The 27,663-nt window shown below is 40.2% G+C and overlaps 1 protein-coding gene across 4 annotated transcripts; it reads right to left on the bottom strand.

Annotated features, from left to right (window-relative positions):
* Window positions 1-14: 14 nt before the first annotated feature.
* Window positions 15-27,354, bottom strand: ninl (ninein-like). Of its 4 annotated transcripts, none has more exons than XM_067511002.1 (31): window positions 26,849-27,354; window positions 24,732-24,943; window positions 24,026-24,122; window positions 23,448-23,650; window positions 20,425-20,491; window positions 18,871-18,965; window positions 18,238-18,384; window positions 16,204-16,380; window positions 14,375-14,511; window positions 13,525-13,665; window positions 12,288-12,462; window positions 11,827-11,937; window positions 10,575-10,661; window positions 9,804-9,930; window positions 8,910-8,978; window positions 8,659-8,783; window positions 8,281-8,361; window positions 8,045-8,181; window positions 7,746-7,883; window positions 5,457-6,956; window positions 4,806-4,910; window positions 4,301-4,370; window positions 4,032-4,199; window positions 3,435-3,539; window positions 3,206-3,310; window positions 2,941-3,087; window positions 2,515-2,664; window positions 2,302-2,415; window positions 2,031-2,204; window positions 1,743-1,856; window positions 98-1,504 (listed from the first exon to the last, which is right to left on the bottom strand). In XM_067511002.1, the coding sequence occupies exons 2-31, from the start codon at window positions 24,912-24,914 to the stop codon at window positions 1,313-1,315; spliced, it is 5,241 nt and encodes a 1,746-aa protein (XP_067367103.1). In that variant the 5' UTR covers window positions 24,915-24,943; window positions 26,849-27,354; the 3' UTR covers window positions 98-1,312. The 4 variants fall into 4 exon arrangements, with proteins under 4 accessions (XP_067367119.1, XP_067367103.1, XP_067367094.1 ...); XM_067510993.1 differs by having other exon boundaries at window positions 1,995-2,204; window positions 26,849-27,349; XM_067511018.1 differs by lacking the exon at window positions 5,457-6,956 and having other exon boundaries at window positions 15-1,504; window positions 1,995-2,204; window positions 26,849-27,064.
* Window positions 27,355-27,663: the final 309 nt, after the last annotated feature.

Here is a 27,663-nt window from a genome sequence, read left to right as displayed (position 1 = left end):
TGTCCTGCCTGAAGAAGTGTTGTTCACTAACCAGGATCCAATGCGGTTATACCACAGCAACATTAGGGTGAACTGATCAGGCTCAGTACAGGAGTACACACTGAGTACAGCATCAGACAAAAACCTTTTATATAAACAAAGATAAAAACATAATTTAATGTGGTTTTCATGTTATCATACATCAAGGTCAGTATCTGGTTCATACACACGGGTTAGATTTGGTTTTAATACCTGAACAGATGAGGGGACAAAACACAGCTGAGTGGGTTGGCAGTGGGTTGGTTGGTCTCACTTAAAATTTAAAGCAACTGACCTTTACAACTTCAAACTTTTACATTAAATATAAATGTATAAAGAAATATAATACCATCATGGCAGAAATACTTCAGGCTAGTGCTGACCTGTTCAGCATTCCAGTCTGTGTGTATGTCCGTGCGTGTGGTCCGACTGGTTTTCAGTTTCTCTAAAGCAGCTTCAGGTGGAACAAGTGTTGAACTTTATATCAAGTGAGTCAGAGGCGAATTATGTAAAAGCTGCTGAACCACCTTTACCTGAGAGTCACACCTGGTTATATTTGTCCTAAGTGAAGATTCACCCTCCTAAAAATATTTTATAATAATAATAAATCTAATAAATCATAATATTATAAGAATGAAATTATAATAATGATCAGATTATGTAAATATCACAGTACAGCAGCTTCTGAGGGTTGGTGACTTTTGCTACCCCTGATCTACAGAACAAGACTGACACTATGGTGCAGTAGCTGAGAAGGATGCAGCAGACTAGTTGTGGCCAATCAGTAGGAAGTCTATAGCACTATAGCTGGAGAGTTAACTAGCAGACTTAGCTAAGCAGCTGTGGCCCAAGTTGCTGTTCGACCTCAGTCTGGACAAGTTGCCCTTGTCTCCACCTTGGGTTGTTTACACCAACTGTGACTGTCAGGAAGGAGCTCACACCTTAGGAGTGAGTTAATGAATTGGGATGAATGTCTAGCCAGGTATGGAGGTTGGGATGCAGGCTGTAATAGGACAGATGGAAACTGGAAGCTGGAGAATTACCAGTTTGTCGAGTTAGTCAGCGCTGAATGACCAAGACTGGATCAGTTTGTACAATCACTTAGTTCAACACGTCTCATTTCTGCTGTAGATCTGTGCACATTTAACAGAGCTGACAGGGTTTAACTCCTGGCTGGACTGGTGAGACAACAGACAAGTTGATCAGAGCACTGATTCCCTGTGTGCTCATTACTTTCTGCATATGTTGCACATTTATCATCCCTGCTTTAGTGAAACTGAGCTCGGAGCAGCTGCTATGTGGCCAGCGCCACGGGGACGATGTCTCTTAGCAGTTTGTTGAGGGCGTGGATCTTTTCCTCCAACAGGAAGTTCTTCTTCTCTGCATTTTTTTGCCGCTGCTCAGTGACCTGCAGAGCCTTCATCAGCTGAGAGTTTTCTATGTACAGATCCTTCACCAATGCGCTCGACTTGCTGTTCTTTGCCATCTGCATTGGACATCAAAGTACAGTGAGGCTGTGGTCAAAAGTAAGTGATCACCTCAACATTACACTGGATACATGAATTGATAGTGCGTAATATGCTGCTCTAGGAGCTGTCACCTATCAGATTCTGTTTCTAACACTTTACGACTGAGTCTGTCACTTAAACAGATATTATTAAAACAGAGTCAGAGTGAAGAGACCTGCTCTGGTCGGTGTGATCAGATCCTGTTTGAAGACTGACCTGTTCTTTGAGCTGCTCAACCTTTTCCTGCAGAACCATACGCACTCCTTTCAGTTTGGTCTCCAGGTTGTCTGCCCTCTCCTGCAGGGCAGCCATCGCCTTCTCGTACTGATCCTGAACAGAAGATAATAAATTTGTTCCTGGACAAATACAGGTCAAATTGTAAAAACACTAACCACTTATATCAAAGACAGAAGTTTAGTTCAAACTGAAAAGACAAAAGAGTGAATAAAAATGTTGCAGTGCATTTACATGCTTGATGCTGAGGTGAGAGCTGTTCTGCTGCACCTGCAGTTTCAGTGTCTCATCCAGCTGCTGACCCTTCCTCTGCTCCTCTGTCAGCTGGGCCTGCAGAAGCTCCACCTGCTCCCTGTGGCCATCACCCACCCGCTCCTGCATTTCCTGCAGCTGCCGCACATGCTGCGCCTGAACCAGACTGAGAGCCGTGTCCGCCCGCACCGCCTACAGGAGGAGGTAGACCAAGACAGTGAGCTGGGAGCTGCAGTGAAGGAGAAGGGATGAAAACATTATCTTCATGGTTTGTGTTTGCAGTCCTGACCTTGTCTAGAGCCTGAATCCGGGCTGTCTCCAATTCGCTCAATTTGGTCTTCAGGTTCTCATGCTCTTGGGTAAGTTTCTGGACCTTTAGACCTTGGACCTGCAGCTCCGATTGCTGACAACAACACAATCATCAGATGTACATTAGATGTTGAGGAGGATCACCAAAGACCAACTGTTACACTTTGAATCAATCCTGTGTTTTGTCTGGTACCTTGTGTTCGAACTCCTGGTTCTGGAGTCTCAGTTTTTTGGTCTCCTCCTGCAGGGTGAATGAGGCCTGTTCCTTTTGCTCTTCCAGGGCCTGATGGAGCTCCTCTTTCTCCCTTATCAGCTTCCTGACATTGGCCTCAAACTCCTCCACCTAAAAACAAAGGAAAGCGAGCTGAATTTTATAAAAGTTGGTTTTGACATATTAAATAATTTCTGGTGTTAGTTTCTGTCTCTTGCTTTAAATTAAGTTTTTGTTTGTTTTTGTAAAAAAGAGAGTAAAATTAAAAAAGTATTTTACAATAAATATCTAGGTGAAAAATCTGTAAAAAGGGAAGAATCAATCAATATTTAAATGTTGTTCTGTATGAACAGAAAATCTGTAAATGATCATATCAGTGTATCTGATGGACATGTCTTCAGTACAGACCTTGTTTAGAGAATCCTGCAGTTGCCTCTGCAGCTCTGTCACTTCCTGTGTGTGGCTCAGTTTCTCCTGACTGACAGCACTGAGCTGAGTGTGAAGCAACTCCACCTCTGACTCCAGAGAGAGAACAGACTGCTGTAGCTGCCCCACCTGAAGGGAACAAAACATTCAGCAGTAGGCAAACTTAGGCAACCTAGGCAAATTATTATCCTGTTTTATTCTGCGATGATCTTTATGTTTCATGTAGAGGTTAGACTAGAGGTGCGACCTTGCTGTTTTGGTTGTCTGCTTCTCTTAGTAGCTTTGTCTTGTCCTCCTCCAACTTCTGCTGCTTCTGAATAACACTGTTGAGCTCCAGCTCCAGACCACCTATCTGAGAAATTAAAAATAAATAATTAAAATTTATTAATTTCTACAGAGTTAGGAATTGAAGGTCATACACTGAGTATGAGTCCATAATCATAACTCAGGGTCCACCAGCGCATTGACTGAGGCACCTTGTCCTTGTAGGAGTTGAGGTCTCTCTCTAGCAGTTGTCTCTGCACCTGCTGCTGCAGCTTTTCTTTCTCGTGCTGAATCACTGCTTCCTGCAGCTGGTGCACCTGAAACACACCAGCAAATCAGTATCAGGTCAGCTGTACATTTTGGTTAACTTTTGGTTAAAAGTTTAATGTAAATGTTTTGAGACTTTTTTTGGACATCTGTTGAAATTAAAAAAAGAATTTAAACAGGTGTTTCAGTGAGTGGCCATGTGGGACAAAGAAACAAAGGATTCCACACTGTCCAAAACTTGCTAATAAATCTTTTCATTAAAAGTAATTTGGTGACAAAAGAAACTAATACTCAATGAAAACTGACTTAATTAGTTTCATTTCGACATTTTAATCCAGACAATAATTTCCTTGTCTGCAGACTTTTGTCTTGCACATGTGCACTTCATTCTGGAGCAAGCAATCTGGTTAAATATATATGTGGTAGAGAAATCAGCAAAGTGTTGAAGAAAAAAAAAAAAAAAACAGTACAATTTTATTTTTCTGTTTCTTAAATGAGTAAGCTAAAAAAATAGAAGATAGAATATCAGAACTGTCTCTTACCTTAGCTTTCCCCATTTCCTGCTCCTTAGAGACTGCCAGCAAGCGCTCCTGCAGCACCTGGACAGACTCCTGGTTTCCACGGAGACAAGCACTCAGCTCAGCATTGTCATTGCTGAGCTGCAGGTTCCTGCTGCTCAGATCCAGAACTTCCTCTCGATATTTAGAGTTCTGCAGTCGCACACAAGAAAAAAAAATCACTGAATGGTCAGAGGTCACAGTCTGAAGTTTATAACGATTCATTGCCTCAGGATCCAGTCACCACTTCTCACCTCTTTGTGCAGCTTCTCCTCCGCATCTCTGCTCCTCTGGTGTTCTCGTTCCATTTCCTCCAGTTTCCTCCTGAAAACAGAAGCATTAGATGTTATATTAATGTTCAGCTATGTTTAGGAAAATCAACAGTGGCTTCAGAATTGTGGCAGTAGTAGAACTCGGCTGCAAGCCTTATTGTGTTGCATATTTAACTTTAAATACATTAAACTGCGATTTCTGTCCATCAATCTACACCTAATAACCAATAATGGAAAGCCAAAAACATTTTTATAACTTCTTGCAAATTTATTAAAACCCAGAAACTGAAATTTCTTCTTCTTTCTAAAGTCAAGTGTTTATATGGCTGAAAAAAATAAGATGTTATTCTACCAAGAACTAGAGCTGGTGTGACCTCTCTTTTACTAATTAGATTCAAAATATTTTAATAATTTAACACTTGTCATGTATACCAGCCCTTTAATTACTGGCCATTCCTGATACTGAATCTTTTTGTTTTCCCCTCACCTCTTCTTAGTGACATCCTTCTCCAGGTTTTGGACTTCCTGCTGCAGGACCTTTAGTCTCTCCTGCAGAGCTCCATTCTCTGATCGAATCTCCTCCAGCTGAGTCCTACAGCCAACAGCACAAGTTAAAAACTGATCCTGAAACAACCTCAACAAATTAAAATACTTATCAAGAAGGTAAAATCATTCACAGTTCATCTGTTAGAAATTTCAATAAAGAAACTACTGTGATGATATAAATAATTGCCACCCTGAGTAGATTGGTAACAATCTGCTTCACACAGGTAACGAATCTTGTAAAATAAAGAGCATGTACTAAAGTAAAAATAAGGAAATATCAGATTCTACAGTGAAACACAAAGAACAGAAGGTGCTGATGACAGAGAGGTTGACACAGAAAGGTAGTTATTCACAGTCTTCATGCGTTTAGATATTTGTCATTGAGTTAGAGATGAGATGAAGAGTTAAAGCATTCCAGACAGTCAATCAGGTTCAGTCTGCAGCAGTGCACTGTGGGAGATAAAGATCTACTTGTGGAGGGAAAATTCAGTCAGGTGATTAGTTGATGAAGTTCAGGGATTCGAGCTTGGCAACAGATGGAGGTTAGTTAATGTTCGGACCAGGTTTTGGAGTCAGCTCATGCTCCACAAACCTGTGTTGACTGCCTGGGTCCATAATTTCTTCCAGAGTCAAGACCAGCTTCTCCAGTTCTATTAACTGTTGTGTCATCTTCTTCTTCTCCTCATCAAACTCCTCCTCTGCTGTCCTAAGCTGGTTCTGGGAGTCCTGCAGAGCCTGCTGCAGTTGGTGGACCTGCATTCTTCCCTGATCCAGATCTACATTCTTGGCTTGCAGCTGAGCAGTGAGCAGCTGAACTTCACTATGATGCTTCTCAGAAGAGGACCTGGCTTTCTGTACCAAATCAGTAAGGTATTCCACCTTGGCCCGAAGCCTATCTACCTCGCTGGTTTTGAGGTTGAGCTGCCTCCTCAGGCCTAGGACCAGGTCTGCAGTGTTGTTGAGCTGGGAGCTGAGGTCTCGGAGATGGTCTCTGAGGGAGGTTATCTCCTCTTCCATCTCCACAATCTGGGTGGAGAGCTGGTCGGCCAGCCGGGCATAGCTACCATTCTCCTGGATCAGATGACCCACTTGCGCCTCCTTCTCATCTAGACCACACTGAAGCTCTGAGGTCCTGGTCTGCTCTTGCTCCAGAGCCTCAAGCAGACCCTCTTCAGTGCACCTGCTCCTGTCCAGCTCCTCAGAGACTCTGTCCAGCTCTAGCTGTAGGTTGTCCACAGCCATCGCCTGATCCTTCAGGTCCTGGATCAGCCTAGCACGGTCCATCTTTAATAAGCCCAGTTCAGCTGATAGCTTGGAGACACAGTCAGCTTTGGTCCTCGTAGTCTCCTGCAGACTCTCCAGCTCAGACCTCATGGAAGACACAGTCATGTCCCTGGCTCTGAGCTGGACCTGCAACTGGACGAAGGCATGGGATAGACGGCTGCAGTTATCGACCACAACCTCTCGGTCCTGCCTGATGCTGTCAGACACAGCCTTTAGGTTCCCCAGCTCCTTTTTCAGCTGGGTCACCTGAACCAGTAGCTGCTTCTCCTGCTCCCTCACAAGCTGCTGCTCCTTGTCCACAGAGCTCTTCTCGGAGTCAAGGCGCTTACTCAGGTCCTCTTGAGGCTTTAGGAAAGTGATGCTTTCCTCCAGCTGAGAGCAGGTATCTTTTAGTCTGGCTTCCAGCTTAGAGCACCTCCCATGAGAGGCTGTAAGATCATCCTCTAACTGACCACAGCGCTTCCTGAGCTCCTCTAAACTGGCCTCCGAAAGCCTGATCTCCAGGCTGGAGCTCTGTATGACCTCCTGTAAACTGGAGACTTGCTCTTTCAGTTGACAGACCTGCTCCTTGTGCTTTTCCTCCATCCTCTTTTTCTCTATAGAGAACTGGCTATTGATGCTGGCCTGCTCCTCCCCAGATCTCTCTTCACTCTGCAGCTTCTCCTGTTCTACTTGGATGAGCCGGTTTTCCCATAATGCACTCTGCTCCAGCAGGCGTTGACGTTCCAGATGGAGCTGGTGGAGGAGGTGGCGCTGAGCCTCGGCATGCTGCAGCTTCATCTGAGCGATGCTCTGCTCTGATTCCTCCCTGCTCACACAGGTTCAGTAAAGCTGCTGATAGACCTTTTCTAAGGTTCAGTGATGAAAACTTTACTCCGGCTCAAGTGTTTAGTAGAGATGCTATTGACTATGTTTAAGATCCTAGCTCTACAAATACCTTTTAACATCAATAATTACTTTTGACTCTGTTAATTCAGGTTGTTATGATGACCTGTTGCATCATCTCTGATGAGCTCAATTGTGTGAGTGACTAAGTAGGAAACTGACTGATTATCATCGTTTAATCTCACTCTGAGTGCAAACAAACAGATGTGATAGTTGCAATTTACTGTATTGTTACACACAACTACAACTCAGCAAGTTTAAACCATAGGGAATCTGTCTCTAATAACTATGAACAAATAATTTTTTGCTTCAGCTAACCATAGTAGAACACTGATTTGTCAAATTAATTACTGAACGAGTTCTGGTGGAGTCTGTCAGCAGCCTCCACAATAAACTCCCTCCCTCTAACAGCTAAACCAGTAAACCACATCAGAGGAAGAAAAAAGGATCAGTGAGTGATAGTGACTGATTTCTATAAATCACTTCAAACCTCGCCCCCGGGTTAATGTTGGGACTATTTTTTATTTTGTGTACATAAAGAGACATTACAGTAAGTGTAACTTTACTGTTGTATCTAATCCTTAGCAGCAAATTCTGAGTAGATTCTCCTCAATAACGTAACCTAACAATGGACAATCTGGGATTATACATTTTAATCTATTGACAGCCCTAATTCTAAATATTTATTAGGCAACATGAGGTCAGCACCCACCTGACGAGCATCACCTCCTGATCCAGTTTCAGCTTTAGCTCAGCCTCAAGCTGGTCCTTCTCAGCACTCAGCCTATGCACCAGATTACTGATCTCTCTGGCAAAGTTCTGCTCCAGCTCTGCCCGCTCCCTTTGCACCCTGGGAGCACAAACACTAGTTTTAAAACACTGCTTCAGGTTATCTCCTTATACTTTAGTAGTCTGAGTCACAACGAAAACCCCAGGACAAAACATGTCCTCACTTACAGGATGAAACTGGATGTGGTCAAGCTACAGGAGATTACCTTTTCTCCTACTCACCTGCGCTCTTGTTCATTGCTCCACCCTGTTCCTCCTCCATGTTGAATCTGACTCAGCAGTTTGTCAACAGTCTCCTTCAGCTGCTTCACCTGCTGCTCTACCTGAGTTTTCTGCTCCTCCAGCTCACTGATCTCCATCTGAAACCAATAAAGAAATAGTAGAATTCAAGTGAAAAAGTGTTTCATATTTAGTTCATAATAATTCATTATTTCATTCACTATTTGATCGGTTTTCACCTTGAAGGCCTGAGAGATGTCTTTTCGTTCGACCTCCATGCTCTGTCTCATGAGCTCCAGACTGCGCTCATAGTAATTCACCTGAGTAGGAGGAGGAGAGTTCTCATTATTTCATTTTATTCATTATTAAAATAGTTCATTTATTTCCACCTTCCATCCTAGTAAAGCTTTTTAAGCTACAGTACTTTCTACGCTATTTCTATTAACATCAATTTAATTATTATAACTTAAATTAATTACTAAAATATGAGGTAGCAGAAAATGGAAACAAAGCACCCAACAGCTTAAACTTTATACTTATTTGCAGTACTTGGTCAATATGATTGCAACAATAATTAAGTTAGCTTTATGACTTCATCTAATTGTATTGTGGTGTACCTGTGTGTCAAGCTGGATGTGAAGCTGCTGGAGCTCCTGGTTATGTTTTTGCTTGAGCTGCTCCAGAGCCAATTCAGTCTGGATACTGACAGCAGGACCGGAGACGCTGTCCAATGAACACAGAGCTGACACACAGACAGAAACAGCAGATCACCCACCTTCATCTCAACGATTTTCATGATAAGAGTTTTAGTCCTCACTGACAGGCATCGTAGCCGTGTGTGTACATGTGTTGAGGTTGTGTTTCTTACCAATTTTATCAGCTGGCTGCAGTTTTCTCCGGATGAGAGGAGACAAGCTGCGCTTCATGTCAGATTCATCTGAACAAAGAAGGATACGGTTAAGGATTGAATTCTCTTTCTGAAAGAGAATCATCCTGAAAGAGACATCCAAGATCTTACTAAAAAAAAATCATAAACAAATTATAAAGCTGAGGAATTATTCAGTGAGAGAGACTTACCGTGAGACATGATGAAGCTAAACCACACTGACAATGACACAGAAACAGAGTCTCGCCCTGCACTCACACTCAGGAGGAGGCGTTTGTGTGTGATTTCAGTTCAATACCACCATGTTGTCTGGTCCTCAGACCTTCAAATGTCTGTGTTAGGGCCTAGACTTTCTTTTAGGGTTCAGCTTAGAACCACAATCAGTTTGTGTAGGGTGTTGGAGTTAGAGATTTACTTTTGATTAATGTTCGCGTGAGGGGTAGGGGATGCATTCTGTCAGGGAGTGTCCTCACAACAATAGTAAGACCAACAATACTCTGTGTCCACCTAAACAGGTCAGACCTGCTCATCAGGTCCTGGATTCCATAAAAACCATTTAGGTTTCTGGTCTGATTCAATTTCTGGAAGTTTGATACTTTTAGTTTAGAAATCCCAGATTTGTTTTTATTTTAACTTACACATGGTAATACACACATATTGTTTCTATTTACCAGCTTACTGATCTTTATTGACAGTGTATCTACATTAACATGTTTCCATACTACCCAGAGGAAGTAGTTCCACCTTGTGTCAGGAACATGTTACTGCACTCAAACACACATAAGTGTAAGAGAGAACTCTTCTGTATGAGAAAATAACTACCAGATTCTGACTATGCTTTGTTGTGCTGTATTTGTTTGTGTGATGTTGTTTTACCAGAGTCTGACTCCTGGGTCCAGCTCAGTGCAATACCCTCTAGTGCTGGTCTAGCCTGTCTGTCACTCTTCTGACTCTTCAAGAGCTCCAACTCTGAGCTTAGCTCATCGTTTCTGTCCTGTAGCTCCTGGTGTTGGAAGGGAATTATAAAGATTATTTAACTTAGAGTGAGAGTTTTTGTGGTTACAGAAGGCAGCTTCAGAAAAGGATGAGCATGCAGACACACAAACCAAAATCAGTCTGCAAAGCTTAGAGCTGCATCACTCACTTCTTACACTGAACACAAGTTTCTGTCTAAAATCATCTCAATGAACAAGGCCATGGCACCTTAGTCACAAGTTCACAAAACAATGCAGTCACTTTATGTGGTTTATTTTAATCTGTACATTTATTACATTTCTACAAATACATTTCACATGTGCATCATTCTGAATTTTTTTTTGTCAAACTCCACTTTCACATTAAACTTGATGTTTATAATAAATGCCTCTTTGTCTCACTTATGCTTGCACCTTCATCAATTTTAAACCTTTTTCTTTTAAAGATAAATCTGAATTCCAATTTTTATAGCTGTAATGTTCAATTCTTTAGTTGGATTTTCTTTTAGAGTTTAGTGGTTACAGGTGCACTGAACAAAGAATATAATAAAAATAATTATGGTGAAACACACCACAAACAGCAGAGCTTCAAAATTGAAGTTTACAAGTAAAATGTGAATAATGAATTACAGCAGAATAAAAACTAGTACCTCCTACACACTGACTCTCTTACCCTGCACTGCAGCTCATAGTCTTTGATGACTTCTGTGAACCGCTCCTCGTGACTCAGACCAGTTCCTGCTGAATCCAAGCTGCCAAACTGTCAATCCAAACAAAATCCATCTCATTGGTTAAAACAGCACACTAATACATCAACAATCAACTAATAAAAGTTGAAAAACAAAAGTCACCTAGAGCATTCAGAGCAGAAAGGATAAGAACAACAATGAAATTAAGTCGGAGTGGAAACTTTCATTAATAATTCCCAACTACAAAGAGAAGTGTTACCTTACACCCAACACACACACATACCCTTAGGAGGTCACCAAATGATATAAGGGAGTCCCTAGTCCCTTATCCTAACACTTTTACCTAAACCCAATTTCAACACAAAAGGCTCTTTGAAGTAGTGAGAACCAGTCAATATGTCCTCACTTTTCAAAAATTTCCTCATTCTTAATAAAGTACTTTTTTTGGTTTTCACTATGTAGCACACAAACACACCCACTCACACACTCACTGCTCCCTTAGAAAACATTAGTATGCAAAAAAATGCAGTTGTTCACATGCACTGTCGCAGAAACTACCAACTGGTTCTGACTGCTTTACAGTTAACTGGTTTATTTCTGATGTGGTTATTTTTTGTCGTCCCTAATTAACAGACAAATAAATTACATAACTGTGTGTCTAATAAGCAACATCTAGTTCAGTCCAATTAGATTCTTCCCTACAAACCAAATCAAATATGGTTCACTTCTATATGTGGTCCTGGATCACATCTGATCTATAGTTCCGTGACCACAGCCAGAGTGTTTAGATCAGAATTCCCTTCCCAGCACACATTACTTATTCTGTGTTGGCTCCTGAGCCAGTAAAAAGAAACATGGAAGAGATCAACAACAGAGACCAGGACATGAACACTTGTTGGATATTTGTGGAAAAGATTCTGTTTTAGACAAACAAGAAGGAACCCAGCAGCATCTAAGGAAACTGATCTGATCATCTGTGGCAGTTTATTCACACCATAACTGACATTCCACTGACAAACATGAATCAGCAACACAACATCGGGTCTCAGCTTGAAGGCCACTTTGACTTTACCTTGTAAATTGAGCCAAATGCTACAAATCTGTCACAAATAGGGAATCAAGTATGTTTGTTTACAGTTTGTGTTAATGTTAAATAAGTAGTGTCAACTCTGATCGTTCACTACATGATGCACATAATGGACAAAACCTAACAAACTGGGCTTGGTGTTATGTTACCTTGTCGTGCAGCAGCTGGTCCAGGTCTCTCTGCAGTTTGGATACTGAACTCTCTGTTTCAGTCAGCTTCAACTTGACAGTGCTCAACTCCTCCTCCACATGACTGTTCTCCTAAACCCCACACATGTTAACCCTTTAATAAGATACAGTCTCACATTTACACAACAATCAGTCTCCACGTGTTGTCAGCATGAAGATTCAGTTAGGGATAGGTTCTGATAACCAACCACAATTTAAAAAGGTAAAATACAGTAATGTCAACTGTGCTCTGACAATGTGTTCCACCGTATCTGATAAAATGTGACAGGTGTCTTACTAATGAGAAGGTTTGTGGAGTTTTGTTTCTGCACTGCTGCAGATGTTCTCTAGGGCTGTGATATTCTGATCAGAACTAGTAAATTGATGTCTGTAACTTTAATATAATTCTGTTTAAAATATATCTGCAGACACAGAGTACAGACCTGTTTGGCACTGCCGAGCTCCTCCTGCAGCTCGGCTTCCTGCGCTCGAAACTGCTGCAGTTCATCCTGCAGCATGCTACGCTCTGTCTCCACCTGCTGCAGCAGAGACTCGCTCTCCTGCTCCATCTGGCTGCGCAGAATCGCCAGCCGATCACGGAAGTCCTGCTCCAGGTCCCTGAAACAACAGAGCAGCTCATCAACACCTCGTTCATAACTGTAGGTTTTATGTGGGGATTTCTGATTTGCATAGTCAAACATCAATGTTTGAGAATGATTTGAAGAATATTTGGTTTTATTCTTACTGTTCGATGCAATAGCAGAAGTACTCAGATAATTAATTTACAGAAAGTAAAACTATTAAACCCACTTGCAACTGTGGCGCAGGCAGGTAGAGTGGTTGTCCACAAATCTCACAGTTGTTGTTCACATGTCCTCCGGTCACATGTCAAAGTGTCCTTTAGCAAGACACTGAACCCCAACTTAGTTGCTCCCGGTGAGTGCTGGCCCCATCGGTGTATGAGTGTGTGATTGAGAGTGCGAATGGGTAGAAAAAGCGCTATATAAGTGCAGACCATTTACCATTTCACAGTGTAGACATGCTGTTAGAGGTTAAAAGTCCTTTATGCAGTATTTTCTGTACAAGTAAAGGGTGGCATGAAAATGTACTTAAAGTACTAAAAATAAAAGTAGTTATATTGCAGAAAAGTCTTTCTTAAATTTTCTTTGCATATTACAAATATTTACAAACAGCAAGAAACCACTCTGAATAAATGTGCACCTGCAATTTCAGGCCTTGAGAAAACTTATGGTTCAGCGTTTAGCCTAATGACACTTTGAGATGTGAACAGGAGCTGCAGGTAATTGAACTACCAACCCTGCAATCGCAGGGCAATCTGCTCCACTGATCCAAATCCAAAGAAATCCTCTAAGTTTAGAAACACATGTTTTGAAGTGTCTAAAAACGGTAATGTGAAATGTAACTCCAGATGTCAAATAACGTAGTGTAGTAAAAGTACAATATTTCCCTCTAATGTAAGTGGAGATACATACCTTGAATTTGTGCTTTAGTACAGTACTTTCCGCCATTTTTTATGATGATGATTTTTATGATTTACAGTAAAAAGTTTGCAGCTTGCCTGTCAGCTTTTATGGAAACAACCAATAGAAACCGGCAATTTTTATAGCATGAATCATAACCATGTGTGGAGGACAGAGACTCAACAGCACCTGCACTGACCTCATCCTGCTCTGGTTCAGCGTCTCCATGCTGGTGTGCCGGTCATCCACCTCTCTAATCAGCTGCAGGTTCCTCTGATCAGCCAGTTCCAGATCTGCCCTCACCTTGTCCCGCTCTCTGCAGGCCTGCTCTGCAATCACTCTGAACACACACACACACACACACGCAGTTAAATAAAACGCCTCAGTTCAGATGTTCTTTATCTAAGAAAACCTCATACCTTTTAATGATTTCTGTACATTTTTCACAGTGAACCCCAATTTCTTGTATTTCTAAATGAACTTGACTTATAAAAATGCATCACGTTTTCAAAGCAATAAAAACTTTCTATTTCCATTTTTTGATGCACACTGTTGCTTATGTAATTTATTCCACTCCTTTTGCTTTGCATGTTGGTTTGGTGCTTAGAGGTTTGACTGCCTGTATGTACCATAGCAATAAATAACATCAGTTAGTTCATTAGGTAAAGATCAGGTTTTAATGAATGTATTTTAGGACAAGCTGAAGTTTTGCTGTTTTCTGTCTGCAGATCTGGAACACCGAGCTGCAATGATACAAATTGATGAAGCAGCGGCTGTAGCTCAGTTGGTAAAGCAGTCATCCACGGACCACAGGGTCAGTTGTTTGATCCCCGGTGCCGCCTATATGTTGAAGTGTCTCTGGGCAAAACACTGAACCCCTAACAGCCCATTCCCCTCCCCAGCTCTGCAGTGCGGGTCCAGGCCCAGTAGAAATTAGGGAGGGTTGCGTAAGAAAGGGGAGTTATCCGCTGTGTCGACCCTGAACTCACGGGATAAGCCAAAAGGACAAAAAAAAAAAAAAAAGTATGAGGTGAGCTGTGAAGACCTACTGCAGGTGCTGGATCTCATTCTTGTAGGAGATGAGCGCTGCCTGGTGGATACCATTCCCACTGACTAGCAGCTCATTGTCCAGAGCCAGAGTCAGGTCTGCCAGACTGAGACGCTCCTCCAGAGAGAAGTCCAGAGTCTGCAGGGGACAACAACATAAAAAACTGAAACTTTGTCACCTGCAGCAAGAACTAAACCTTTTATTAGACAGGGCTCATTTTTAAATTTCCCTGTTTGATTTGGTCACTTTATCTGATGCTGGGGGAAGTCTTGAATGAAGGACCGAGCATAAACAGGGATCAACATCTGATGTCCTGGAATGCAAGTAGTGGGGCTAGATGGGGCACAATTATATTTCTTTTATTAAAACTTAAATATTTTGTAAGTATTTTTACAAAAAGTATCTTGTAAGTTAGTTTGTAACAGACTGTTGTGATTTTTCACAAAGCAACAGTTGATGTGCAGCTGTCGTCCTCTGACCACAGGGTCAGGAATTTATTTTCCGGTCCCTCCTGGCTGCGTGTTGAAGTGTCCTTAGGCAAGACACTGAACTCCAAGTTACTTCCATGGGGTCTGGTCAGCCTTGCATGGCAGCCAACACCATCTGTGTGTGAGTGTGGGTGTGCAAATGGGTGAATGAGAAGCTACATTGAAAAGCGCTTTGGATAAAAGCATTTAAATACAGTTATTTATTGAGTGTTAAGTTTAAGTGTGTAATGCATCAGTTATTAAGTTAAATGTTTACTACGACTCACAATATACAATAGTGACGTATGGTATGATGTTAAATTATATCTGTCCTGTGTGAGGGAACATCTTTCTGCTTAAGAGCCCCAGTACTGAGTCCTGGAATGTGGCAGACAGAACAAACATCTGGATCTGTTCAGTCTCCACAATGAGAGGAATGAGGAGGAGCTTGGTTTGGGAAACCCCTGAGACTCACAGCACAAACCACAGAACCTATGAGGTGGTTTGGCTTAGAGCTCAATAAGAAATAAAGACAGACTGGTTTCGTCCTTCCTTAAAATCACAAGGAGAGAAGGATCAGAGAGGAGATGTAATGTTACCAAACGAGAAAGAAAAATATGTTGGCAGTAAAATGATTCCAAGACAAAGATAAAGTTTTCATATATAACCAGATTAAACAAAAGGTTTTCTTGACAGAGACACTGCCATGAGGGAAACAGACTAATGCACTGTATGAGACAAAATGTGTCAAGTTATGTTTTTTACTAAACTGAATCAAATCACCTTAAGCCTTCTACATCAGCATTAAACAACAGTTCTAAACTAGCTCAGTAGCAGAATTGTAACATGTTTTCCTTCTGTACATAATAGCACTGATGTTTCTATAATATTTAAGTTGAAATCTTTATTTATTAACTTTTGCATTTCTGCAGTGTAAACAATACTTTTTTGATGAAAATGAGTAAGTATTGTACATCTTAAAACAAGTTTCTATGGTTTATTATTTCAACTTATATTTGTTTTAATGAACAGAGAGATAGTTTTATGTTTAGAGTTGTTATGGACAACTGATGAACAACTGATTTATCAGACTGTTATGAACCTTGACAAGAATACCTTGAAATTTATGGTCTTAAAATTATGACATTTAATGTAAACTACCTTTAAAAAGGTTACAAACATACAGGACACAAACAAGTGTGTAGCTGTAAATCATAAAAAGTAAAATGCATTCAGGTCTGTCAATTACAAGGAAATAAAAACAAAAACAAACAAACAAAAAAACAACAACAAAAAACTGTGTTCTCACTGACAGCTACAGATCTAACTGAAGCCAGGAACCCTGGTCCTGATCTGCACTGACCTGCAGGATGTCCCGGCTATTTCTGATGCCCTCCTCGGTCCAGAGGGCAATGACCCGCTCTGGGCTGGTGCATCCTGAGCCATCGTCTAGCCGGCTGAGGACTTTCTGACCCACGGTGGCTGTTAGAAGGGAAGGCAAAGTGGAGCGAACCGAGCCTTCCTCCAACACTGCCTGCGCCTGCATGGATCCCCAGGAACCAGAACCATTTGTTAGTCCACATTCAAACCTTAGAGGTGAGGTGTGCCTGCCTGTTTTTACTTTGACTCCAACAATAACTCAGATTTTTACAGAGAAAAGTACAAACATCCCACGAAGTTCAGAACACGAAGACTGCAAAACATTAACATTAAACTTGTCCCTGCAGAGTGAAAGCTGTTCAGTTAACATGATGAAAATTGACTTGATTGGACATCAATTATACTTGGCCTCTTTCAGTTTACCTAATACTAACTTAACTTTAAGAGCAGCAGTGGCAGAAAACAAAGAACAAGGTTCTGCTTCAACACATTTCACCCACCTGTCTTTTTAAAATACATTTAATTGAAAAAACAATCAGAAACAAAATCCATCGTGCACTTCCAAGGTTACCATCCAGATGTAGTACAATTTTAAATGAGTTTAAAAAACAAACATCTAGATTTCTAAACATTTATCAGTAAAATAATAAATAAAGTAAAGTATAAACATGTGACACTACATTTTCTTCTCACCTTCAGACATTACTAGTCTGTTTCGACTCATAGTCAGACACCAGGTTCTTTTTAAGAAGATGTTTATGCACATGTTTCAGAGCAGAGGTTTCCAACATATACACTTCATCACATCAGATCAACCTGAAACGTTTGGAGTGATTCACCTGTGTGTAGCAGAATGTCCGTGAATGGGCACTTGAGCTCTCTGTCCTGACCCACGTTAACAACCCACAGCCTGCGATCAAACCTGACGTGCAGTACATTGTAGTTTCTCCCTGTCTGTGTCTAAGCAGGTGCCTGTTCACCTGCAGCACCTGTCTGAGCTCAGATTGGACTGATAACTGTCAGCTGCAGTTCAGCCTCTTGACTAGATGTGTGCTAGGAGGAGAGGTAATGCTGCATTCAGGGGCTTCTCAGAAACTCTGTATCTCTGACGCTGCGAGTCATTTGTCCTCAGTAGGAAATGTTTAGCCGGTCTCATATTTTAAATATCTTTTTTTTTTTCGATAACTGTTGGGTTTCATTTTTTGGCTTGTGTGATGCACTTTGAAATCTGTGGTTTTAATTTGCTCTATAAAAAAATATTTTTTTCTTTCGTTTTCTTTTTGCCTTCTGTGTGTGAGTTTTCTGGTAATTTCCAAAAGATTTTCACAAACTGAACACTTAACTGGCCTTGAACTATCGACATTTGACAATATTCAGCAGATCCTGGACCCGGCCTGCAGTGTTCACCGTGATTCTCTTATTGGTTTTTGTGCTGTTTTCTAGAACAAAGCCGAGTAATACTGTAATACTAGTTAGTAATACTAACTCCCCACAAAAAGCTGTGAAATCTGTTACCTTTTACTTTACTCCCCACACCTTCCCAATGTGATTTAGTTTTAGAAGAGCAGAAGCAGAACATCAAGAGGCTATCAGGTCAGGTTTTATTATTTATGTGTGTTCAGTTACATGGTGTAACTGTTTTATCTGACCCAGAAAATAATATGCATGATATGACCCAGAAAAATATAAGGCACATTTTCAAGAAGCCTAACTAGGTTTGGTGGCCTGTTTCTGGGTTTGAGGGTGTCAGTGAGCAGGGGAAAGCTGCAGAAAGTTGCATATGCACTGCATGTTTGTGTGGATATTCTGACTTCCTCCAAGAGTCCCACTAGACACACCAAAGAATCATAGATGCCTTCTATATATATTTTTTTAATGTACTGGTCAGTGTGAATGTGATGGAGCCCATACAGGGTTGATATAATATAAATGGCACGTGTTTGTTTGTTTTGTAGTACAAATTCAAACCTTTGTGTATGTGTGGTTGTGTGTGTGTGTGTGTGTGTGTGTGTCTGACCCTGTTCCGCGCCCTCTGAAGATTAGCAGGTTGTACAGGGGTGGAGCAGGATACGGGGGCAGATCCACGTAGAATCTTCTGGAAGTCCCTGATACTGACTCTGCCCTCCAGGTCAGTGTCTGGTTTTCTCAATGGTGAGTCCAGCTCCTGCAGGTTGGGATAGGGTCAAAGGTCAAAGCAACAAGGAACTATACACTGCAACTGGATCACAATCCAACTGGTGACTCTCCTTGCTTAGCCATCTCCAACTGTTACTTACACATGTGAAGCACAAATCTAGACAATGTCAGAGGGTGAATACTCTCGATATTGTTAGGATATGTAAATTTTCCACACTGCTTCTCTACCTTAGTGGTACCTTAAGTGTTTTACAATGCTATGCTTCTCATTTTAATTCACACTAACAATCACATACATACACTCACACAACAAGCTGCATAGCAGCTCCCCCATCGGTGGCCTACACTCACCTGGAGCAACTGAAAAGGGTTCAGTTACACTTTGACATGTGACCGGAGGAGCCGGGGATCTAACCAACAACCCTGGGATGACTGCTCTACCTCCTGAGCCACAGTGGCCCCTGTGAAACAGGCTTAGATATGTGCAGGTCCTATTGGTAATAGGGGCTCTTACCCCTGTGATCAGCTGCTGCAGCCCAAGGTGATCATGCACTGCCATCAGTACTCCTCCTCCAACCACTCCCAGCTCTACCTCCTCATGCTGAGGACCTAACATGCAGGTGTAAACAAAGAAAATTAAACTTTTTAAATAATATTCCACAAACTGTGGTAACCTCATGATCAGAGAGTCTGACACCTCTGAAAACAAAACCAGAACAAACTCACAATTGAACATCTTCTCATATCTCAAATACTTCAAATAGACAGCCTTGATTATTTCTGATCTTCTGATACTGTGATAGTTACATTTCATAAGGTGATCATTCCTGATAGCCCTGTTAGTTCAAACTTTAACTATCATAATAATGTTGCTTGTTATGAACTAAACATTGTGAAATGTCTTTTCATGTGTCATGTGATGTTGTTATGGAAGAGCAATTTGTACATTTTTTCTGAAATTCTGTACAATTCTGTGTGTACAGTAGACAGAGCTAGGGTATGGGCAGCTGCTGATGTGCTTACCTTAGCATAAATGCTGGCCATATCATTCTAATGTAACAAAAATGTTATTTTTAATTAAAGTTCAATAAAGTTAGAGAATGTCATAGGAATGATCCCTAAAACTAAGAAATCAGTTAGCACCTTTATACTTCTAGTTTCCTTATCCTGAAGTCTCAGAGTTTCTTGAACAGGAATTTGGTTAAAAGTCTGTAATAAGATATTTGGTTACGCTTAAGCGTTTCACATTTCAATCTATGGCATAAGTAAATACGTGACTCATACTTTTTGAGCTTTTACCTAAGTGGCTAAATTAAACAATAAATGTCACACTCATCAACTTTAGAATTTTACAGCCTGTTGCGTTTACTCTTGTGAGCACTGGCTAGATCAGGTCATGGCAGGAGAAAAGGGTTTTTGTAAATCAAATGTGCTAAATCAAATGTCAAGAGACCATGGTGTAGTTCATTAATAGCTTTTTACTTCTGATGATTGTATTTAGGCTTAAAAAAACAACAACACAAAAGCTGTGTTCACCTGTGAATATGATCTTGCTAGTCCAAACTTACATCATAAACAGAGCTTATTTTCTTTAATATCCAAAGAACTGTGTGAAAACCCAGTGGGTTATAGAACCCATGAGCTCAAAGTTTAGAACTTCTGGATTAACCTACAAAAATACTTAACCCCCGCAACATTGTTTTGTCAGATATACAATATAGATTAAATATATTTGTTTACTTTAGTGAGTTTTAGCTGTGCTGATGTGATAAGTGCCTGCAGCATCACAATTAAGAACAGTATCACTCTGAATATTTAAAAAAATTTGTGTTCTAAATGTAAAACAATAAAGTTTAGAATGAGTATACTACTCTGTTTGAACACATGTATAAACCTGTATATGTACTATTTATCACAGTTTGTAAAACACAGTGAAAACATGAAGAGAGAGTTACAATGTTCTTAGAGATCAAGATAAGAGAGAAAGCAGATTAGGTCCTGTAGTAGAACAGGTTTATAGGCTGGTGGTCACGCTGAGTAACACTTACATTACAGAAAAAGAGAGTACCTTTAGTCTGTAAGTCTGGCTGGGTGTTCTCCTTCTGACTTCCTGGCCCCTCATCAGACTTCAGGCTCTAAAGAGAAAACATGGAGGTCACTGACTGATGTGTTTCTCTGTATTAATGAGCGCGTTAAACTGGTCTGGTGTGTTTGTGTGTGTGAGTATTTCCACTGTGTAGACCCCACTGTCATGCTAAAGAGCTCAATATGTAAACTCCACCCATCGGTCAGACGTGTGTGGGAAAGTGAACCTTTGGCTTTTCCATCCACACCAGGATTTATCACGGTCGAATCTCCAACCACATTCAACTCACTTAAGCTGAATTGTCACAGACGATCCAGTTTATTAAAAAAAAAACCACTAAACACTCCCTGAAAGTAATAAGCCATGTGACTGGAGGTTTAACATGAAGAATCTGTTGCTACTCATTGACTGTGGACAAACAACTACCAGGATCACTGCGTTATCAGGAAAAGCAGCTTTATTTTTCAAACACAGAGGCTAAAAATAAGCACAGAAATGCACTATGAGAGAACATAGACAAAGCCTCTGCAGGAATTTGGAAAAAGAACTGTGCTAGTGTGGACACATCAACTTAAGGAGAGGTAAGAACATCTGGAAAACTTTAATGTTGAATAATGTGAAACCTTGCACTTTATTCATATCTCTATTATGAATTTAAATTATTATTTAAATATTTATATGTTTATTCTTATCAGTAGTTTCTTTCCATTGCAGGAGACAGTGAGGCATGTTTGTTAATGTTTAATATGCAAATTCCATAAGAAAGTCTTATGTTTGCATCCCAGACCATACACAGGCTGTATGAATGAACATCAAAATAAATTTATTAAACAGGTTGTATTCCTGTTCTCAACAAACAGAGTTGTGCAAAAACATGTTCTAGTCCCTGCTCTGGATCACCCAGTTTTAACCGTTTTGTTCTGTTGTACTGAGTTCAAAGTTTCTAACCACTAGTTTTTATTTTAGTAAAAAAACGAGGGCAGAGTGGAAGAGCATGCACCTTTACAGCTCTGAAAACCATCACATCAGTTTATATGGAGCTACAGAAATCCTTATCTACCCTGCAAAAGCCTACCACTCTAAACCTTTATGGAACATGAATCAGTGGCCTGTAAATGTTCCTGTCTGAATGTGGATGAGCAGATCATCATTTCCCACAGACAGCATGTCACACTCTGATGTAGCACCGTGTAGCTGCTGTATGTGGCTGTTTGTAGTCAGTGATGTAAAGGAGGTTAATAATCCAGCAGCAGCTGGAGCATAAACCACAGCTTATAATGTTCACATGCCCATCATGTGTTCATTTGTTGAGGAGTAAATTCCATAAACTGAATGTTTTTATTTGGTTCTTGATAACACAGAGTTTGACCTTTCTGTCTTCCCACCCAAAAGCCTCTAAATCCATCTGTCCATCCTCATCAGCAAATTGCATATCTGACTGGTAATATAACCTCTGTCTGTGTGTATGTGCATATATGAAGTGCTTCTTCATTTTTTTCAAGCTCATTATGTAACTAAATACTGTAAAAAGTTATTTAGGGCAGATTCAGCGTTTGGAGCTCCAGAGAATCTACAGAGAGACAGTGTTTAATCTGCTTCATCACAGAGCTGCGCAGTTAAATAAAATCTCTTCGATAGTTTAAACAGAGAGCCAGAAATTAAAGTAAATTCAGTCTAGTGTAACAGAAGCACTTGTCTGTCTCTACTCTGACTTTACTCTGCTACAGTTTTGTTGTTGGGCTCTCAAACCGCTGTCTCCATCTCTGTAAGTATCTCCAACCTGTATTTAAATACAGTAGTTGAATAAATGTGCTTAGATACATTCAAGCACTGATGACCTCTGACCTTCATTAAAATAGCATAAAAAGCAGCAGAGAAGCTTCTTTTCTACAGAAAGTGAAGTGAAACTATTCCACTGAAACTGGGTGATCACCTTTGTGCAGCAGCCAAACCAGCAACGGCCGTCTGCCAGCAGTTGCATTCCTCAGAATCCCACTTCCTGAAAATCCTCCAACACCCCCAAAATCACCAAACCTCTCCCCTCTGACTCTCCCCAGTAGTAAAAATGGATCTGGGCTTTCTCAAAAAAGACATAATAGAAAAGAGAAAATAGATTTAAGAAATAGTTGTGCACATTGGCTATAAATATTTTAATAACTTTTTTGACAAATTGTTAAAAGAGATGAATAGAAACTATGTGCAGAATAATGTAAATCACAAGCAGTGAATTTTGTAGGCCTTACTGTATGCAGTAAAAGCCTGACTAACAGTATTTGGATCTCTGGATTGTGCAGGCAAAAATTATTTAATATGGTTCAGATTAAAAAAACTGAAATATTCATCAAAATGTAAACTAAGGACTTTATCAAACATCGGGTTAGCATAACTATGCTGCCATTTTACCCTCATTTTTATAGATGTGTTTTCATTAACTAACTCTACATACTACAGTTTAAAGGAACCTCGGCATCTGTCACTATGAGTCTAGGTCCATCAACATCTAATATCACTGCAACATCAATTTAAAGCTTATTTTCTGCAGCAGTGAAAAGTAGTATTTTTACTGGATAGAATAACAGTACCATGCATCAACTATCAAATTTGTCAGACTGATGGTTTAGCAAACACATAATAAAATGTTTTTTTTTTGTTCTGTTTTGTACTAATATGGTTTTATCTGTAAGTTTAGGGAAGGCCACTGCAGACTTTTTCATGAAGTGATTGTACATCCCCATTACCCCACCCTAGTTCCTAAACACACATTTTTCTCTCCACTCAGACAAAAGATGCATTTTCTCTCCTGAAAATCGTAGAAGGGCTGTTATATCGGTGTCATTTTTTGCATAAAAAAATTCCAATAAAATTTTAGAATTTCGCTTAATTACTGCAGACATACCATTAAACTGTATGTCTTTATACAACTTTATACAAATTAATTAACATTAATTAAAAGTGTTTAGAGGAATGTGTACGAATCAGAGAAGGACATTAATCAACTGTCTCACCTCAACACTCTCCAGAGATGTTGATCGCCTCAGTTTGGCCCTGCGGACAGCGGGCGGTGACGGATCTGCAGTCTCTGGTCTGGAAGGTGGCGAGTCCTCAGAGTCACAGTTTAGAGCAATATCAGGTTTTCTGTCAGGACAAGAACGGCGGCCATAACGCTTTGTTCCCTTCACAAACTTTGGCCTCACCTCTTCTAGAACCACTAGAGAGATGAAAAGGAATAGGACAGAAAAGGCTGAAGTTACTACTGTGACGCTGCAGAGTCACTTTGGAAACTTGGGAGATAGAACAGAGAAGTAAATTAAAGGCTGGAGCCAAAATCTGTGAGACAGGAACCAAAACTTTAAATAGGCAGAGAGCAGAACCAAGGTTACACAGCTTTAATGACACACAGAGGTTTTCTTCACGGTGCATGGGGAAATAAAATTTGCTAACAATTTCTTTTTTCCAGGAAGCAGTATCTCTGAGTTAATTTACTATTTATTGTTATTATTATTTATTAACTAAGGAATCTCCAAAGCTAAGATCCTAGCAGTGTTAGGGATTATCTCTTTTGTCCCACCCCCTTCTATCTTACCTGGCTCCAGGTAACTGCAGTCATCCTCTGATGTGCTGAACTCAAGAGACCGAGAAAGGACCCCTACCAAGCCTTCTTTAAATTCTTCAAAGTTCACCTGAGAGTCACAGAGATAACTCACTTAATATTGTCCTACACTAAGTACACTACAGTAGTTTGTAGTTTGTACACTACAGAGCATCAGACAACATAACACACCCCTGATAAATCATAATTAAAGTAACACAATGATTTATTTAACAGAGTTTGAGGTCATCCTCTACCCTTGCATAGAGTGGCAAACAAAACTGCGTATACTAGTCATGACATGACTGACTTAGTGATATTGTCCTTTAAATTTCAGTGAGTTAAGCACACACACAAAGTACACACCATTTATTAAATAAGAACTCTGAACATTTGGTGCAAAGGGTTTAATCATGTGTGTGTATAATTCTGAGCCTGTGTTGATGACAGAAAACTCCAAACGAATTAAACCCTGTGGATTTTCTTGGCTTTTTTGTTTATTAAAAAAAAAGTGCAATCATTCTGTAAGAAAGAAAGAAATAATGAATAATAAGTAACGAAAAATTAATAAAAGACCAATATTACTATGGAACGTATGTCCGTGATGACTGTTTGTAAACTTTAATTTATAAGTGTGTTCTCCCAGTAGTGCGTGTTAGTGTGTAGTAGTAGTGTGGTTTTGTATCAGTGTGTGTTGTACCCTGGCATAGGTGTGTTCTCCCAGCAGCGTGTCAAGCAACAGAGGCAGATGAGCATCCAGCTGCAGTTTGTGGCACAGCACCGTTAGCTCTTCTCTGTCCAGGAAGCCGGTGGCTGTCGTGTCACAGCTGTCGAACTCGGCCTTCAGCTGGGCGACATAGTGGCTGTGCTCCACCTCCTCCATCCCAGCACGTCACGCTGCAGCAGCTACACCTGCAAAAAAATACTTGTAGATATTAGTTAATTTGTAGATTTTATTAGCTATTTCTTTACTTACACCCTAGTTCTTCTCCTAGTTTTATGCTGCAAATAAGTCGCAAGAAAAACAATGGTGTTTGTAATTTCTTGGTTGTCTGCATTGTTTATTAAATGTGATCTGATCTTCACCAAAATTATAAATGCAATATTTCTAAGCTGATAAAAACAGTCATATCTTTATTGAAGACACCCATTAAACATACAAAGTGACAGTGGAAAAAGTGACACCAACATGAGGTTTCTGATTTAATGGTGTCATTACAGTTATTAAAACACAGTTTCCATCACTTTTTTCACCATCACTTGGTATGTTTAAGGGGTGTGTTCAGTGAAGATATGATTTTTCATGAGAGTTTGTGTTTTATAAGATTGTAAATATTGTTTGTATTTGTTGATGTTTGTGAATTTGGGTAAGATCAGATCACATTTGATGACCAATTCATTCATACACTGACATTACTTATTTTTTCTTGAAACTGTGCAGTAAATAAATGAGTCATCACAGAGGTTGTACAGTTAACAACAGGAAGAAGAAACAAATGTAATACAGTAACTGATAATGAATAATAACAGAAAGGTGAAGAACACAGATATTTTCTGTACACAGCAGAATTTTTTGTTTAATGAGAACTGAAAAACATCACCAAACTCTGTCCCACTCTCACCCTATCGGATGCAGAAAGGCTCATCCAACCTTTGTGTCCTCCAGGCTTGACTATTGCAACTACCTGCTCATTGGGATGCATGGCAAGGGTCTTCAAAAGCTCCAACATATACAAAACAGCACTGCCAGGATCCTGATGATAATGCATAAATATGAGCATATAACTCCTATTCTTAAGTCCCTTCGCTGACTTCACTGGTCCAAAATGCAATATAAAATTGCATTACTAACGCATCAGTGTGTCCATGGCAACACCCCGGCCTACCTCAAGGAGCTTATCACTCAGCAAACTTCATCTCACAATCTCCACAAGCGCCTACCTCCTACATACCCCCAAAACTAAGTTATGGACTATGGGAGTTCAAGCTTTCTAATCAGCCATTCCCACCTGTGGAACTCCCTTTCTGAACATAATCTAATAACATTAGAAGGCCCCACAGACTGTAGCTGCTTTTAAAAAGGACCTGAAGACTTACCTCTTTAAAAAAGCTTTTAAATAACTTTTAAATAACCTTGTTTGTTTAGAATAATTGTCTCTATGTTTTATGCTCCTTTTTCTTGTAGCATTTTAAGATTTGTTTCTAAATGAATAGTGCCTTAAAAACGTAATAAACTACTAACTGCTCTATAAAGTGATTAAAATCAAATCCATCTTTACTGACACAGTACTCATGTTTACACATTAACGTTAATTATTCAAGAGTTAGAATATATAACATATAAATAACATTTTCATAAGGCATATGTGAAAAAGCTTTGTTTTTATCAGTAACTCATAAAAATAAATAAATCACTTTCTTACTGCAGTACTGCAACTTTTAGACTTAAAGTACATATAACAACATGTAGCTTATGCAGTACTTTAACTTAAGTAAAGAATCAGAAGTGGTACTTCTGTGCTTGCATTTTTGCTTGAGAACTTGGTGTGTGTAACGTAACGTTACTTCTCCAACCGACTTTGCCCGGTAACTTCCCGGCTCTGTCTTGGTGAGTCTCGCGAGCTGCTGGAGCTTCACCATGGGAACAAAAGGACCCTAAGACTGAGCGCAACTCAGTCCCAAAGCAGCAGCAGAGCAGTCTCTACTCCGTTTGACACCTGTAACTGCTCGGTTACTGAAACTGAGACTAACTTTAAGCTAGTTAACGGTGACTTTAACCGTTAGCTGTAACGTAACGTTAGGGTTTAAAATTCTTACCGCGGGAAAAGTAAATAACTCCTGCTTTTCTTCTCCTCCCAGGTAAAATCTCACGTTTCCTCCATGAATGTGTTCCTGGAACTCCGGACCGTCTACCGTTAAACCACCGAACCAAAGACCGAGGATAACGGAGCAACAGGCCGGTACCGAGCAACTCACCGAAAACTGCCGAGTGAGACTGTTCGTTACCGTTTGTGTTTATGGAGGTCCTTCCGGTCAGACCTTTCAAAACAAATGCTTCTAAAACTCATGCACTGTTCAGAACAGTGGCTCACTAAAATCTTCACTGTCTCTATTTGGATTTATACATCTGGATAAAAACTCATTTTTAGTTTAGGGGTCTAAATTTCCCCAATATTTTCCGACTTTTTTTTTGAATGAAGTGTTATATTTAGTGCTTATTAAAAGTAGCAGTACCCGTAATAGTTGTATTAAATGCTGTAGTTTTGCAACTCTTTGAGAGAATATTGGGTGTCTTTGGTTTCTATGCATTTAGCAGACGCTTTTATTCAAAGCGACTTATAAGTGAGGTACAAGGCAGCACACAAAAAAAAAGTCTTTCTGCTCTTTCTCGCACTTGCATCTCGTGAACTGGGAACACTTTTCTGATAGGACTTTGCTTTGATGTTTTCTCCTTGACTTAGATTTTTGCTTGCCTTGTACCTCACTTGTAAGTCGCTTTGGATAAAAGCGTCTGCTAAATGACTAAATCTAAATGTAAGCACAAATCTAAGTCAAGGAAAAAACATCAAAGCAAAGTCCTATCAGTCCTATCATATTTACATTTCACGAGATGGAAGTATAAGAAAGAGCAG

The sequence above is a fragment of the Channa argus genome, chromosome 1 (genome assembly GCF_033026475.1).
Source record: "Channa argus isolate prfri chromosome 1, Channa argus male v1.0, whole genome shotgun sequence".
Lineage (NCBI taxonomy): Eukaryota > Metazoa > Chordata > Actinopteri > Anabantiformes > Channidae > Channa > Channa argus.
The sequence above is the reverse complement of the archived record's forward strand: the minus strand, read 5'-3'. Positions and strand labels throughout refer to the sequence as shown.